General features: G+C 36.5%; 1 protein-coding gene across 3 annotated transcripts in view; it reads right to left on the bottom strand.

The window, feature by feature from the left end:
• LOC125652111 (uncharacterized) overlaps window positions 1-18,224 on the bottom strand; it is an 80,017-nt gene that overhangs the window by 49,107 nt on the left and 12,686 nt on the right. For 2 of the 3 annotated variants that reach the window (XM_048881079.2, XM_056164852.1), the window contains exons 3-7: window positions 15,787-15,885; window positions 12,916-13,059; window positions 11,976-12,078; window positions 11,750-11,894; window positions 158-221 (exon numbers count right to left, since the gene is read on the bottom strand). In XM_048881079.2, the coding sequence (XP_048737036.1) occupies window positions 158-221; window positions 11,750-11,894; window positions 11,976-12,078; window positions 12,916-13,059; window positions 15,787-15,885 (555 nt within the window). Of the gene's footprint in view, window positions 1-157; window positions 222-11,749; window positions 11,895-11,975; window positions 12,079-12,757; window positions 12,787-12,915; window positions 13,060-15,786; window positions 15,886-18,224 lie in introns of those variants that run through there. The other variant, XM_048881080.2, reaches the window with a different exon arrangement.

The following is an 18,224-nucleotide window of genomic DNA, read 5'->3' as shown; positions in this document are numbered from 1 at the left end:
TAATCGTTACTATTCAGAAATGAGAGTTTAATCTCAACGAATGAAAATATCACTGCGTATTGCCATTTTTCACTGTAAATGAAATTCAATTTGTTACTCAATTTGCATAAAATGGTTCAGAATAACATTCAATAATAAAATAGGTTCTGATACTTACACCACCGCAGCAATTTATATATTGACGATTCCCATTCCGCGAGTTTCCAATATACGACCAACACCTGATAAAAAGATAAACTTGGTGAATAACAGACCACCACCACCTGGTGACAGCAGATATTGTGACTTTCGTGCCAGGCCGTACCCATATCCGCAGCAGGTCTCCAAGGTGAACAGCCTCTAGTCGATAGAACAATGTAAGTAAGGGAAGTCGGCAAATTAGATCCGTAACTTCGGGAAGTTAGGGAACTACAAACCATAACAACCTGATCAAACTAGATTAGAGTTAGGTAACAACAAACTCTATAAAAATATATAACAGTCAGAAAATAACCTAGTGATAATAGTATGGAGAGCCAAAAAGTTCAATATTCTATCTTTGTAATTATGTATTTGTTGTTACTAAATGCGCCATTGGTTCAATGTAAAATAGAAAAATGTTGACATTTGTAGTACATAACGGTATATTCGTTATTTGAATGGCGTAAGATGTAAAGGAATGTAATGTCTGTGTAGATGCGTAACAAGTGAATGCATTATCTATTCAATGTAAATTTGAAATTAGAGATCTTCGTCATCCGTATTTGAGCATTTGCACATTGCAGTTGCGAGTTACAGTAAAACACTTTGGTAATCCCTCCGATGATAGTTCGACATTCGAATTTGCTCATTCGTTTACTGCATTTCAACATTTGTTCGTTGTTTTACCATTATGACAACAGAGGACGCGCGCTACGTCGCATCTTTTGGGAAACAGACTATAAAATCATATTGGAGGACCAGTTTATGTGACATTCCCTCGGAGCTATTATTTTCCCGGCCTTTCGAAGTCCGAGATAAATTATCATACCCCCCCCCGCAACAAGTTGTGGGGGAGGGGGGGGGGTATACTGGAATCGGGTTGTCCGTCTGTCTGTCCGTCCGTCCGTCCGTCCGTCTGTAGATGCAATGGTTTTCGGGCTCTAAAGCATTATCCTTTCCACCTACCGTCACCATATCATATATATGGACTACCCATGGGATGAAGATGTTCCCTATCGATTTTGGGGTCAAAAGTCAAAGGTCAAGCGCACTGGACATCGAAGTAGCAATATGGTTTCCGGGCTTTAAAGCGTTATCCTTTCCACCTACAGTCACCATATCATACATATGGACTACCCATGGGATGAAGATGTTCCCTATCGATTTTGGGGTCAAAAGTTCAAAGGTCACGCGCACTGGACATCGAAGTAGCAATATGGTTTCCATTAAAATTCTTTAATGGCTTTTTTCATCGCATGGAGATGCTGTGTTCCTAGATACCTTTTGGATCATAATACTGAAGTTTTACCTATTACCACATCCTTTGGGAGATTGGGGTAAGCGGGGGGTATTCTTAGTGAGCATTACTCACAGTACCTCTTGTTTTATTTTGTGCAAGGAAGATATTTTGATAAGCAAATTCACACCATATTTTTAAAATGAGTTTCATTCCTTCTGTTTATCATAAGTAGAGTTTCTTCTCCGACGATGTACTGATTAATAGAAAAATTCGATTATTTAATCGAAATGGCCCCCGATTATAGATAATCTATTAAAATATTTGATACTCGATTAATCAAAATATAACTTAAAGTAATTTATTCTCATGCTTTCTTGATTTATTTTCTGTGAATGTAACTAATTCATAAGTAATAATTTGATAAATGAATCCAATGATAAAAAATACATCAAAAATACATTTCAGAAATCACCCCAAATTCTTTACCAATTCATTCTTCATTCAATAATAAACAAATTTAATACTTGAAATTAATCGATTATTAATCAATTATAGTGCGTCCGAATATACTGATAATCAATCATGAAAAAATATTCCGATGGTTCATCACTACGACTGTTTAAAAGGTTGGACACAATTCCCTAACAGGGCAATTGTTACACTAAAAATGGAATTGTTACTCTTTTTTAGTGTAATTAACTGTATCATGGGATTTTCAGTTGTTTCCCCTCTATTCTCGTGTTTGCTTTGAGTAAAAAATTAAGTGCAAGAATACTTCTACATCCTCTAAATATTTAGAGTCTAGGAAGCGTATATTTACATATATGTATACAAGGACTCTATATGTGGCCAACAAGGTTTATAAATAACCTCTAACAGCTAGACTATGAAATAAAAAGAAGTTTCTTTCTTTGCTTTAAACAGAAAAAATGAGTGGTTTACAATAAAGAGGCTTGACAGAGGACAACTGGAACAATTTTTTTGACAAGAGAAGAGTATCTCAAATTAAACTATATCAAAATACCCCCGGTAATGTTGATTAATGATACATTTTTAACAAAAATATAGGAGTTTTGAAATTGGGGTGTCTGAAATTGAGTTAGCTATCTTGTGGAGAGAAAAAGAAGGGGGTGATCAAATAAGAAACAAGTGCTTGTGGAAATAATGTAAAATTCAAATCTAGGCCATGGCTCAGGCTACTTGTTTTATGGCCTGGCCTATCAAAAATTATGGAAAAATAGCCCGACTGGTCTATTACATAAAAACTTTAAATATGTTACATTCAAAGTTTGGCTCAGAGGCCTCCGTGGCCGAGTGGTTAGAGCATCGCGCTCAAAATCACACAGCCTCTCACCTCTGTCGGTGCGGGTTCGAATCCCGCTCGCGCCGGTAAGTGAGAAAGTTTCCCTGTTTACTTTCGGAAGGTCGGTGGTCTCTTCCCAGGTACATTGTATCTGGGGTCTCTCTTCCACCAATAAAAACTGGGCGCCACCAGATAACTGAAAAATTGTTGAGTGTGGCGGAAAACATCAATCAATCAATCAATCAATCAAGGTTGGCTGTCATTTAATGAAAACAACTGGTAAATGATAACTGATACGACGAGAAACTTTTTTGTTGGTTTTGCCCCCCCCCCCCCCCCCCCCCCCCCCCCCCCCCCCCCCACTTTCCGACGCCTATGAAACCAGAATAGTTTTTGCGTGTTTTAGAATTCTTGCCCAATGTACATATTAACTATTTAATATTGTGAATTACGTATTTCAATGACAGCAATGCAAAAATGGTGGGGAAGGGGCGCGAAAACGAAAATCAATCCCAATCAAAGCAAATATGTACAAGAGTTCTTGGTCTCGCACAAATAAATGTAACGTCCCTGGTGGTATATGGTTACTAAATGGCATACACTGTTTGTTTAAAGTAAACTCATGGAAAAAATCAGTCCAATCATCTATATTGATGCTTACAACAATGTTCTACATCAAGTTTCTGATCAAACTACTTCAGCAGCACATTTTCAACGACTTTTAGCGCCAACCGGTTAATGTTGAGTGTGCTAGACACCCAAGTAGTCCCGAGTGTTAACTGGTCCTCCTATATGATTCTATAGTTTGTTTCCCAAAAGATACGACGTAGCGCGCGCCCTCTGTCGTCATAATAGTAGAACAATTTACAAATGTTGAATTGCGCAAATGCTAATGTCGAACTAACATCAGACGGATTACCAAAACACATTTACCACAACTCGCATAGACTTAACAAACTACAATGTGCAAATGCTCAACTACGGATGAGGAAGATCCAATTTCAAATTTACATTGAATAAATAATGCATTCACTTGTTACACATCTACACAAACATATATTCCATTTACATCTTACGCAATTCAAATGACGAATATACCGTTATGCACTACAAATGTCAAGATAACGATTAACATTTTTCTATTAACATTTAGGAACAACAAATACATAATTACAAAGATAGAATATTGAACCCTTTGGCTTTCCACAATAATAGATGGAATTTAGATAACAAAAACAATCGATACCTAATCAAAACTGATTATAGGTAGAGAAGAACAAACTACCAACACCTGAACAAAACTTCAACAGGTCAAATTTACTGACAAACGCGTTCCCGATTTTGTCAATACAGTCATCAATTCTAGTAACATAATTCACTTTTCTAAAGTCAGTAAATAATCGGAAGGTGCCATCAGATTTTGGTAATAGAATGCAAGGTGAGCTACAGTCACTTTTACTTGGTTCGATAATTTCATTGTCCAGCATGTACTGCAATTTTAATGGATTTAAACGATAGGGATCCAGCTTGATGAGCAAAGCGACATCATCCACATGTACAATGTATAATAGCATGACCAGCAACATTGGTCTTTTGTGGAACATCCGAGAAGATTGACGGATAATTAGCTATGAAACGTTGAACTTGTTCTCTTTGATGAATATTCAAATGTCTTAGTTTGTTATCCAGATTGGCAAGAATTTCAAAATTCTTTAAACGGACATTCTGGTTGAAGTCTTTTTCACAAGATTCTACACTAATTTCATTCTCAGTACAATTTTGTAATGTCTTAACATTGGCTAAAGTGGAAACTGATTTTACAGAATTTCGGTCACATCTATCAAAATACTCTTTCAACATGTTAATGTTACAAACTCGTTTTTTCTTTACGCCGGCCAGGTGTCTTAACTACATAGTTCACATAACTAAACTTGCTTTTAATTTCATAAGGACCATAATACCTGGCCTGCAAAGGATGACCAGGAACAGATAAAAATACAAGAACCTTATCACCTGGTTTAAAAACTCTGTTCCTAGCATCTTTGTCATACCAAACTTTCATTTTAGCTTAAGAACTTTAGCGATTATCTTGTGCTAATTTACAAACATTATGAAGTTTCTCTTTGAAATTAAATACATAGTGTAAAAGATTAAGATCACTAGTTTCAGTTAACCATTTTTCTTTCAGCAATTTTAAGGACCTCTTAACTGTATGACCAAACACTAATTCAAGAACTAAATCCTAGAGACTCTTTAACTGCTTGTCTTGCAGCAAATAAAACAAGGTTAACCCCTTCATCCCAGTCTTTATCATACTCATAACAATATGTTTTCATTATAGTTTTAAGTGTTTGATGGAAATGTTCAAGTGCCCCCTGAGACTCGGGACGATAAGCAGTAGACTTATATTGTCTAACACCTAACTCATGCATGACCTGTTGAAACAACCCTGATATAAAATTTGAACCTTGTTATGACTGAATAGCCTTAGGCACTCCTAAAAAAAACTGAAAAACTTGGTAAGGGCCTTGACTATGGTTTTTGTCTTAATATTCCTAAGAGGTATAGCTTCAGGGAATCGAGTGGACGTACACATGATAGGAAGTAAATACTGGTTCCCTGACCTAGTTTTTGGCCAGGGTCCTACACAATCTATTAACACCCGACGGAATTGTTTTTCAAATGCTGAAATGGGTTGTAGAGGGGCAGATCGAATTTTCTGATTAGGTTTACCTACCATCTGACAAACATGACAAGACTTGCAAAATTCAAAAACATCCTTTCTTAACTTAGGCCAATAAAAATGACTCAAAATTCCTTTACATGTCTTATTGAGTGCAATGGGTGTATCGTGAACCAAACTCATGATGTCCCTACGATATATCACTGGGACCACTATCTGGTGAACGACCCGCCATACTTTATCTGATGGTGCATCAGGTGGTCGCCACTTTCGCATAAGGATCCCCTCATTGGTATAGAAACACTCTCTAACTTTGGTGGCTCTTCTGGTGGAAGTGCCCTCTTGCTCAGTTGGATAATATCAGGGTCCTTATTTTGCTCGGACAATAGCTGCTCTCTACTGAGGGTCACCTTGCCCAGGTCTATCTGTATATTGGGACCATCATCATCACTGGTTTTCAGTGGAGACTCATTGTTATATGGCTGTCTGTTTTCATGTGAATTGTCATCAAGGTCAAACAGGAAAGGGTCACTGAGGTCAATTTCATGAGATGAACCAGCTGTGTTTAGAGGTTGAACATGGTCAGGCTCGACTTCTTTTCTTCTGGTCATCGATCTAGTAACAGCACAGGCTGGATATAGGTCGTCGTCTTCTTCATCGGACGCGACATTAGATGTGATTTTTTCACAAACTAAATCTGATAAATTTTATGTAAGGGAACATCAATGATGCCTAGCTCAACATCCTGTAATAAAACTGGCCCACCAGTAGAAGTCTGTTCAGACAAAGGCAAATCATTCTCTAACAACAAAGTCTGTACAGCACCAGTAGCTCTCAAAATCTTAACAGGTTTAACTTCACTAGAGCCACTGAGTGAACCAAATCCCCGAGACAAAAAGGGCTTATAATCCTCCATAGAATTAACAGATCTGGACTTTAAGGAGGTACTGCACATCGTCATAATGGCTGACTTCCTTTTAAACATGGGTGAAAATATAACTATCACCAATATTTATCTATTCATTTAGATAAATCAGCGCCTAGCTGAATAGCTCAGTAGGTTAACACGTCGACCACTGAACTGTAGAAAGGTGTGATCAGGTACCCAATCATGGTAAATTCTGTTGTCTGTGAAATCCAATAATTCAGTAGAAATAAAATTTTAATTTTGAAAAATGCGATACATTTCGTTTCTGATCACGGACGAACCCTCAATTCTGTCATGGGTCAGAACAAACCCTTAATATAGCGCAGTAAAATTTACTAACAAAAAGCCATTATACAATTGATAATTTTCATTTACAATTGATGATTGAAAGACAATTGTAACAATAGCAAAATACTCACTTACGGTAGTTGAACAGAATCTACACACACAAAAATAGTAATTCTAAAATCGTAGTTCCCAGGATCATAAAATCCAATATGCTTTTTAAAAAGTGTCTAACAAGAGCTCTTTTTTATCATAAAAATTTATGTGTATTTATGATAGAAATGAAGTTTCTAGTACAATCTTGAAAGACAATGATGCAACCATTACGTCATCTTTCTACTGAAATAGCATGAGGTTTAGAACAATCTAATTTACAAGTGTCAATGAAATAAACATCAACTCTCTTGAACAATCTTAAGTCATAGATGTCAATTTAGTGCAATAAAATAGTACACAACAATTTACAATTTGTCTTTTAAACAAGTTTTTTCTCTCTATTTTTATTATTCTGTATAACGGAAATGTGTGATTTTCTGATGATAACATTTATTTTTGTATGTCTGACATTAAAAAGGTGGCAACATACACATTTTCTTTGGTTATTGATTGAATTTAACTATATTGAGTGCAAATTAATGCAGTTTTTTCCACTTTCAACTATTACTATTGATAAGTCACATGAGGATGGAGCTACCTTAAGATACTGAACAGTGATTAATATCATGATTCCCATAAATAATACAAAATTGAGAGTGGGGCAATGAAGGACCCCTTGATACAAAAGAGGTGTGATAAGGTACCTATGAGGATTAAGCACCCCCTGTGGACTGGTCGCACTCGCAGTGAGCCCTATATCTTGACCAGATACACGGAGAAATGCGTAGTTAAAATAAGTACGTACAGAACAGTCTAACAATCGGTATGAAATAACTCAGTCATCATTCGACATAATGATATGTTGTATTTGCAAATAAGATCATTGTAATAACGATCATAGATTTGCGAGATACTTACTTTAAACGCGAATGTTGAAACAACTGTAACATCGATTTATAGCCAGATATAAATAATTGATGATTCAGAATCTGATTTCGAGAATCGAATCAGTTTTAAGATATAAAAACGATCTACACGTGACAATGGAATATTGCTACATAAATATGGGAAGTCGATGGAGTAGCTGGTCATTCCGTTTGTCATATAGTTGAGTTATTAGTTTGCCATTGGCGTCTGTATTCAATAAAATAAAACAAATATGAAGCAAATATGGGAAACTCTGTGTCTGCGTTAAATGGGATAATATCATATCGAATCGACGTGCGGATGAAAGGGAATATTGTTCATAAATAAAATACCGTCAATGTCACTAAATGTCATTTTAAAAACCACGAGAGATTATTTTCTTCTCAAGTAGAAGTTTTTGAATAAGTTCTGCCTCATAAGAATACCAAAAACAGGCCAACCAATAAAGGAGCCCAACTCGTGTCCAAAGGAATTCCAACATACTGTTGGAAGATTTGATCACCACAGACTACGACGATATCGTTAATGAGGAACGCAAGCATCTTTTTAACATCAACTTCAGAGTAACGTTTGCGTAAAATCAGAGGGGTGTTTAACAACGTAATTTTTTGAAAGACTAATTACCAGATGTGGGTATTTCCTTTTCTCATTTTTATTGAAGAAGCAACTGTCTATGATGTCAAAAGATCTAGTCTTTAATTAAGCGTGAGGAATTGTCATGTAAAGTGTTGAAATGCCAAACATTTTGATGTTGTTCATCTGAAAAAAGTTTTGTGATTCAAATTTACTAAATTTTCTTTAGACTATTTACTTTACACCACTTCTTACCTCTGTAGGACACACTATGTATTTCCTTCACAGAAGTTAATATTTCCATGAAGAGCAAATACAGTGTATATTGGCTTGGTTGAACACTTTTTTCTAATGTGTTTAAAACCGAAGCATGGTTTCAAAGAATTTCACCTTTTGAAAGGGAAGTTGTAGTATAAGTAGGATTAGCAAATGTGGAATTAATATCAAGTTCGTTTAAAATGCAGTTGTAATAATGAGATTTGCAAAGACAATGTTGTTTAAAGCTTTGTTAGCTTCAGCCAAAATGAATTCCTCATGTAATCAATCTAATTCTTTTACCACTTATGGTTTACTAAACACAGAAGGATAGATGGTACACACTTTTGTTTTGATGTGCCTAATACGGGATTTTAATAATCCTGTTATATCTTTTATCCATTCTGACAAGGTATCAAGTTCTTTTTCATAACTAGCCCATCGTCTGGCATAACCTTCAACAGAATTCATAATAGATATGCAGTTCTATCGCGAGATGAAACATCGTTGTTCTCCGAAGTTGGGACCCTTTAAAATAAATGATTTCAGGTCCTCATTATCAACTACCTACATGTATATATCAACATCACTGGTAATGACATGCCGAGCTGGACTATGGTTGAAGATAGATAGATTGATTGTTTTACGTCCCGTAGAGAATTTTCTTATATTTAGACGTCACCAGCTGTAGGTGAAGTACCACAAATTTAGACTGGTGCTTAGCCCTCAGTGCCGTAGCAGTGAGGGTTCGTTAACGTGCCAACGCCTTCCGCGTCACAGACCTCCGTGTTTAAGGTCGAATCTAAAATACCTGTGATTCTCACTTCTAAATGCCAAGCGTTTGGCAAAGGAGCAATCAATACCTATTTCAATGTCTTAGGTTTGACGTGAGCATGGCATGGGTGGGGCTCGAACTCACGACCTCTCCGTTACGATGCCAACGCTCTACCACAGAGCTACCACGGCAGATGAAGAACTAGAACATGTAGGTGGATTATGTATAAGATGGTATATATCTAAGCATTGGGTCAAATGCTGTCTGACGTGTTTCATACCGATTGTTAAGCCGTTCTTGGCACACTGATTTGACTGCGGATAACTCCGTTTACCTGATCAGGATATGGGGCTGACGACGGGTGTAACCGGTCAACAGGGGATGCTTACTCCTCCTAGGCACCTGATCCCACCTCTGGTGTGTCCAGGGGTTCGTGTTTGCCCAACTATCTATTTTGTATTGCTTGTAGGAGTTATGAGATTGATCACTGTTCGTTATCTTCACCTTGCATGGTATATATCTAAGCACTGTAAAGATTTTTTGTAATTAAAAATTTTGAATGCAAAAGTAGAAGACTTAGTACATGTGTAGAATATCATAATACATAGTAATCACTTCGTCCGTCAGCACTATCTGTAGCAAGCGGTAATTTAAGTTTGCTTTAGATGATTTTCACAAATTTTATACATAATATTTAATTTCGGCAGAGGTCGATCCCTTTTGATTTTCAGATCTATCTGTTTTGTCGATACGGAAATCTGGGACAATTTTATATATACGATGAGGGAAATGCTTATCGTATGCGATAACACGAGATTACATGAGAAAATGTTCGTAGATTTTACACGTAATACTCCGATTAGACAAGGGAAGACTATGTCCATCCGTCCGTCAGCACTTCCTATGGCAGCCGAGAACTCACGTTAAGATGACCGGTTAGTGCAGAGGTAGCTCTCTTGCTTCTCACCGCTGCGACCAAAGTGCGATCCCCATGATCTGTAATGATTATATTTGAGAGAGTATGGTGGTCGCCCGCTCGGTTTTCTCTCTCATAACACCTCCCAACGACAACATTTATGCATCAAAGGACCCCACTGGAAATAAACTTTCGCGCATTCGTGGGTTATTCTTGGCATATATGTATGCATGTATGTATGTATATATGTATGTACATGTATATACTAAATAAAACATGTATTTTTCTATTTTATCCTCGGAAAGATTTAAATGAATTTTATAAATAACAAATTGCTTAGTCAGAGGTCTTCCCTATCGATTTTCAGATTTACTGGCTTTGCTATTATAGTTATATGACTAGAAATCCACGAAAAAAATGTATAAGCGGGGTTAAACCGCATGCTATGGGGAAAAGTCAGTATACACAAGCACAAGTATAGGCTTATCTGAATTGGGTTCGGAATTCACCAGCTGCTTTTAGAAAAACTTTTAATCGCACATTCTCTGGCCTTTCTTTGGCAAGCCACAAAAAAAACCAAAAAAAAAAAACCTTCAATGTATTAAGACATTCTCCTTTTTATCTCAAATAAAAATCCGACTATAAAAAGTGTTTTACAATAAATGTAAACCAATTGAAGCCTTTCTTTACACACTGACTGTGACTACGGTTTATTCCATTTACCCGATCGAGATATACATGTACGGCGGATGTCAACGGTCGAAAGGGATGTGTACTTCTCCTACGCACCTGCTCGCACATCTGGTATGTCCAGGGGTCCGTGTTTCCCCATGTCTTATTTTTTATTTTTTATAGAAGTTATGAGATTGATCACTGGTCGTTATCTTCACCTTTTCATCTGACGCGGAGAACGCAAGAGTGGGGCTTGAATCAATATGTAGCCCAATAACAAGCAAAAAATTAATCCCTGCTTTCATACATAATTTCATTATTCTCATTTACTCTAGACATCAACATAGGAAAATGCTACAAAACTCAAGTTTCAACCTCTTTAAAACCATTAAAGACTGAATTTTAGAGAATTTGGGTCCACCTTAATTAAGTTCAATGAGGACTCTGCATTTCATATTTATACAATGTCATGCATATTTATATCTGATTTTAAAAGTAATTACATGTGTACTTGTTGTAAAAGTTCATTGTGTAGTTTCGAATAAATTCGATGCGTTCGTAAGACGTAAATGTAGACAAAATCAAAACAAAATAAAGTGCCTGTCTTCCAACACTGTAGGACACCTAAAGTTGATTTCTTTCTACTAATCACCAATGGGAAAACGCACCAAGGAAACGTCATAAGATTAGATCATTTGATCGGTGTTATTACAAAACTTGGAAGAAATTTAGACCAAGTAGAGTTCGTGTATCCATTAATAACTATTGACGATGCTTGCTTCCCGAAATAAACAAATATGCACAGATGGTTTAAATTAGATTTTCAGCGAGTGCGAGGTTATTCTTTTTGTTATTTTTGTCAACTCATGGTCTCTTAAACAGAAATTTACACAGATGACTATTTCCAAACGCTTACCCTTTTTTGTCCACGTGAAATAAGTAGTTGTTGTGTCCCAGCCCGTAGTCACTTTGTGTAGTTTCATTGTATGGAACGAAACGCATGCAGGTCCAGTACTCGTAATGATTGTGAGCTCGCAATCGCCCCATCTGTCGGTCTTTATCTGCGAAAGAGCATTGTTATTTAATATTCAATTTCAAAGTAATGACACAGATTAGACAATGGCAGAATCCAAACCACTTACCGGACATTGTTTCGACATCAAATAAAAATGGCACAATCCCTTTATCCCAGATTCCGGGGTTCCGCCGGGCGAGTCTCTTATTCCTGCCTCTCTTCCCTATTGTCTGCATGAACATTGTTGATACCAATTGAAATTATACATGATTTCTTTCTTATGTTATTAAGTTTTGCAAGTTCAAAAATATTCATCAATTATTTATTTGTAGTTCAGATCTCAAGATAAATATTCTTTAAAAACTGGATAGATAAATTAATGGATAGGAGCACTATACATCACACGGTACCCTAGGACATTCTCAGGCTTGGGTCAATGTTAGATAAATTAATGGATACGAGCACTATACCTCACACAGTATTCTGGGACATCCCCAGTATTACGTCAATGTTAGATAAATTAATGGATAGGAGCACTTTACCTTGCACAGTATTCTGGGACATCCTCAGGCTTACGTCCATGTTAGATAAATTAATAGATACGAGCTCTATATCTCCCACAGTATTCTGGGACATCCTCAGGCTTATGTCAATGTTAGATGAATTAATGGATAGGAGCACTATACCTCACACAGTATTCTGGGACATCCTCAGGCTTAGGTCAATGTTAGACAAATTAATGGATAGGAGCACTATACCTCACACGGTACTTTGGGTGTTGGGACATCCTCAGGCTTAGGTCAATGTTAGATAAATTAATGGATAGGAGCACTATACCTCACACAGTATTCTCGGACATCCTCAGGCTTAAGTCAATGTTAGATAAATTAATGGATAGGAGCACTATACCTCACACGGTACTCTGGGTGTTGGGACATCCTCAGTCTTACGTCAATGTTAGATAAATTAATGGATAGGAGCACTATACCTCACACGGTACTCTGGGTGTTAGGACATCCCCAGGCTTATGTCAATGTTAGATAAATTAATGGACAGGAGAACTATACCTCACACGGTACTCTGGGTGTTGGGACATCCTCAGGCTTACGTCCGTGTCTTATAGCCATCTCTTGTTGACGATGATATTCCAGACACTCCGTCTCTTGGTCCTGAATTACAGCTTCTTCATTGCCAATATGAATGTTTGTTCTCTGTTTCAATACAAAATCGTTAGAATTATACACTGAACTAATTTGGTTTTAATCAAATTGATATGCTTCGGCTTGTCTGATTTTTCCCTGTAAGCATTAATAGAAATTTTCATAGATGCTTCGGTCTACAATTAATTGCATATTCTATGGCTTTTCTGGCAGGCCGAGAAGTTGCAAATTGGTTTACAACATGATCAGCATACAATGCTATGAGATTGATCACTGTTCGTTACCTTTCATTCATCTGGTATTTTTGATGTTCTTAATTTTCCACATGATTATTGGAGTCCCTGTTACAACTTTTTGTAATAATGTATTAACAATTATTGATATATGCATATACAAATACATGGATAAACAGAAAAAAAAGTTCATTTTGGTTGAACATGTTTTATGATAGCATAGATCCTGAAAGTAAGTAGAAAGTCGAAACTGTCCAATATGTCAGATTTCGAATGATCCAGGACTGATCTGAGAGGTTTTCGCCTTATAACTTTAAAGTAAAAATATTTTACCGAAATTGCACGTACATGTAGGTTGTACACTACCTGATAATGTCTAAGAAACCATGCCACTATTTATGATATAGCAGTTTTTCTGTTTGTCATTCATATCTATGGCATTATGTTTTCGATTATTGCGTTTGAAGAGAAGAAACGACGTGTATTCATAATTCTACCCTAAAATTGTCAAACTGGACAAAAACTACCATTGGTAACATATTTGCAATACTGAGTTTCAAATTTTGAAATTATGAACGATCGTTCTTTTGTGTTTGGTCAACTATTTGGCATGAGTGATTATAATTGCATTCGTAAAATCATTATTTAATTTTCAATACGGAGAGTTGGTTTAGGAGACATCACCAATACCGATGAGGGGATTCAAATTTAAGCCTATGCTCGGCGCTTACGGCCATCAAGCCCTGGGGGTTCTTTAGCATGTCATACCTACCATGACACGGAACATCCGTTTTAAGGTCACTTCCGAGGACCCGTGACATTCATATCTGATGCAGAGACGTTGGCGATATAACTGTCACTACCTGTTTTAACGACTTAGGTCTGTCGCGACCGGAATTTGGAACCCCGCCCTTCCGCATGCGGCTAACGCCCTACCTCTAGACCACCGGGTAGTTCAATACGGAGAGAGATGACATGTTACATAAGGAACATTTGATTTGGAGCTCCGAGTGACTTCCTAATAATAAAATTTTATTTACTGTATATGATATAAATATATATAAAATAACTTATGCACGCAATTAATCAAAAATTGTTATTCAATTCATTTGAATTAAAGATATTATTCATTCAATTCATGTGCGCAACAATATTCAAATCCGAATTTAAAACATCCTTCCTCTATGCAATATTATTTAATTGTGATTTCCCGCGTAAAAGGTCCTCAATTCAGAGAACCTCGGTCTTTCAATTTGCAACAGACCTTTTCTCTATTATTAATTCTGTCGAAGATTATGCCAGACGATGGACTAAACAAGAAAACAAGAGTTTGATACCTTGTCAGGTGGATAAAAAGTATAACAGGAATATAAAAAGCAGGTATTAGACATATCATAACAAAAGTGCACACCTTCTGTGTTCAGTAAACCAGACGTACTAAAAGAATTATATAGGTTACATGTTAATTGTCCCCGCCTTTAATAAGTTACACAAGGGATATTGATTGATTGTATCTTTTATAACGTCCTTCTCGAGAATTTTTCGTGTATTTGCAAACTTCACCAAGACCGGTGAAGGACTTCAAATCTAAGTCTATGCTCGACGCTTACGGCCATTGAGCAATGAGGGTTCTTTAGCATACCGCACGTACTGTGACACGGAACATCCGTTTTTAAGGTCACCTCCGAGGATAATGATTCACACCTGATGCCGAGCGTTTGGCAATGGAACTGTCACTACCTGTTTTAACGACTTAGGTCTGTCGCGGCCGGGATTCGAACCCCGACCTTCCGCGTGCGAAGTAAGCGCTCTACTTCTAGACCACCACGGCGATTGACACATACATTCATGTATATAAGGAATATGATTTAGATGAAGTTAACAAGAGGCCCACCGACCTTATCGGTCACATGAGTACCAGTGAAAAAAGTATTACTACTCCGAAAGGCTATGAAATCTAGAAATATTTTCCTGCTCTGACTAACTAAGCTAAATTCTAATGACCAGCAACAGTTTAAAACGAGATGTGTTCTTAAACCTTTAATGCCCTCAAAAGTGCATACACTGATGAAAGGCTTTGAATAATATAATAGGTGTATTAACATTAAAACATTTTTAAAAAAAAGAAGATATGATTACTTTGCACCCATCCTAGATTCAAACTCTGGGTTGATTTAATAGATTCTGTACTTCATCATCCGTGAAATCAGTGAACCTCGCCATTATGTTAGCTACGCAACAGCCCGAGAATCACGTGATTTGTGTAGCTAATAAAAATAGGGCAGAAGATTGTCCGGTCAACAAATCATAAACTGTTGACCAGTCAATGCACCATTAGTGTAAAATTGGTTTATTAGTTAAAATGTTGGTTCTTAATTGTACTAGTTTTATACTGGAAAAATAGTGTATAAACATAACATTTCCTTAAGAATATATATATAAAAAAAAAAAAATGTCTGCAGCTTCTTAGACCGCGAGTCTAGAAAAGAGAACTCCACTGGGTGGATAGGATGAAACCAATCAATGTTGTATCCAGTCAGCTAACCTGATATTTCCTGTATTTATCGTGAGCCGCGTTAGTCTCGCCCTTCCTTCCAACCACCAGAAATTCGTGAGTATTATCTGCATCGCCCTCATCGTCTCCCTTCAAAATGTCAAGAGTACAACATGTGAAAAGAGAAAATATTGGATTTAATTATTGAAGCATTTCCTTATGGGCACCATGTTGGTAGCCGTTCTTTTAGGCACTATATTTTATATTTTAAAAAAAACAGACATGGGGTGAAGGGGGGGAGGGGCAACATATTTGGTCTTTCGGGGGGGGGGACTAATTTATAACATTACAAGAGTCTTAAGTAGTTCAGCTTTTACGTCGGAGTCTTATACATGGTATGTCCGGAACAAACTTATCAGGGATGTCAATTTTACTCGAATAACCAAGTCGAATACTCTGAGGCTTTAGTCGAGCGATATTCGAGTACTCGGCAAAAAAAACAAAAAAACAACAAAAACCCAACAACAGGGTACGAGTATACCCAATCATCAGTCACACCTCAGCGCACACGGATAGTCAAGTTCACGTGATGAAAGGTTGCCAAGAACGATTGTTTAACTGGATAGCCGGTTAGAATTTCTTCAATTGAATTAAAGACATCGTAATGAATTGCACATACAGCTAGAACAATGTGATACAATATCACGCCAGACAGGCTTAGTTTTATTTATATTCAAGTACGATGTACATCAACATGCAATATAAGACAGAAATTCATTTTAATTTTTCACTTATGTTTATCAATTATTTTATTTTAATATCTTTTTTATGCCAAATAAACATAGAGCATGCTTTTGTCTGAGAAATTTTGGGGGTGCGACGTACATTTTTTCTAAGAAAATTAAACTAACTTTGAGGGTGACTGTGCGTTTATACATGTACGAGGGCGCGTTTTATACCCATAATCAATCTATCACCAAGGGCCTAGTTCCAACGAAATCACTGACTCGAGACAGAGAAGTAGATAAACGGTAATTTTTATTTTGATAATGAAAGGTTATATAAGCAGGGCTCAACATTAACGCTTGTCCGATACCAGTAGAAAAAAATTCGGATAAGTGAATATTGATGGGCATTTGTCCGATTGGACAAGTGCTCTTTTATGTAAAGAAGTCTCCAAACAATTTGGTGAAAAATGTATCGGTAATTCAGAGTCGGAAGTAATGCATGAAAAATGAACTTCGATCCCGATATCAATCGCTATGTAAACTACATGTAGCTGAGAAACACTCGATCGGGATCGGTGTTCACTTATTGCGTATTACTTTCAATCATCCATGGATCTTATGAAGTCATTGATTCAAGACAGGAAGTCGAGATAAAATTTTGTGGTTATATGTCTGTTGCTTTTATCACGTGAATAAGATCAAAAACCAATCAAGCAGGTATAAAAATGGACTATATCCAAGTAAATTAAATACAGTTTTCAAGTTGACAATATTAGATCTTTTTAGAATTTTTTTCGGACAAGTGAAGTTGAAGTTTGGACAAGTAAATATATTTGTCCCTTCTCCGAATGGACAAGTAGGGAAAAAGGTTAATGTTGAGCCCTGATTAGCAACAATTAAAACACTATTAGGCATTAAAACAAACAAGCTGTTGCATTCATTCATTTTATTCGCTCAAACCACAATGGAAATGGTACATGAGGTACATTACAGAAATTTCATGTATCAATACAAGTAACATCAGAGGAATGTATATACATGTAGGTAAGTAAATAAGCAAATAAACAAAGTAAAATACATACATAAATATGTACCAAAATGTATGTATTAGGAGAACAGACCAATTCGTATATCTTTAAAATAAACATGCACAAGTTTTTAGGGCTTTTAACATTATTCGTTGACATGATTTCATAAAATTTCATTACATTTGGTCTCGTACAATATTTCTGTGTAGTTATTCTTTTCCTATACTGCATAAAGTACTGCACTCTAATACGAAATGATATTCATCTGCAATATTTGTTTCATTACATAAAACACATAATTTTTCGTTATATGGTATACTAAACCATCGGCCAGTCTCTACTGGGAGTCGACGGTTCGTGGTACGAAATTTCAAAAAGATGCTACTGAGTTTCTTCGGTAGATTTTCAGATTAAGTTTCCAAACCAAATCTTGTTTTAAAAATTCTGTACATTGTACCCTTGAAAGAGCTAAAAACATCACTTGACCAAGTTCGGACAAATTGATTTAAGTTTTACATTATGACCCCTGGGTCGAGGCCTTTGCTGGTGGACTGTTAGTCCTCGAGGGTCTCTACAGCCCATTAGCTAAGTACTTCGTTACTAGCTTGAAAATACGGATGTATATTTAATTGCTGTAATAAAATTTAGAAATTCATTTCAAAATTAAGGATTATGTTCCTCATGCCTACATATGTAGCTCTTATCCTTAGACGAATTGGACTCCACTTTTTTG

This window comes from Ostrea edulis, chromosome 5 (genome assembly GCF_947568905.1).
Source record: "Ostrea edulis chromosome 5, xbOstEdul1.1, whole genome shotgun sequence".
In the NCBI taxonomy this organism is placed as follows: domain Eukaryota; kingdom Metazoa; phylum Mollusca; class Bivalvia; order Ostreida; family Ostreidae; genus Ostrea; species Ostrea edulis.
Note: the sequence above shows the minus strand (reverse complement) of the source record. Positions and strands in the feature narration are given on the sequence as shown.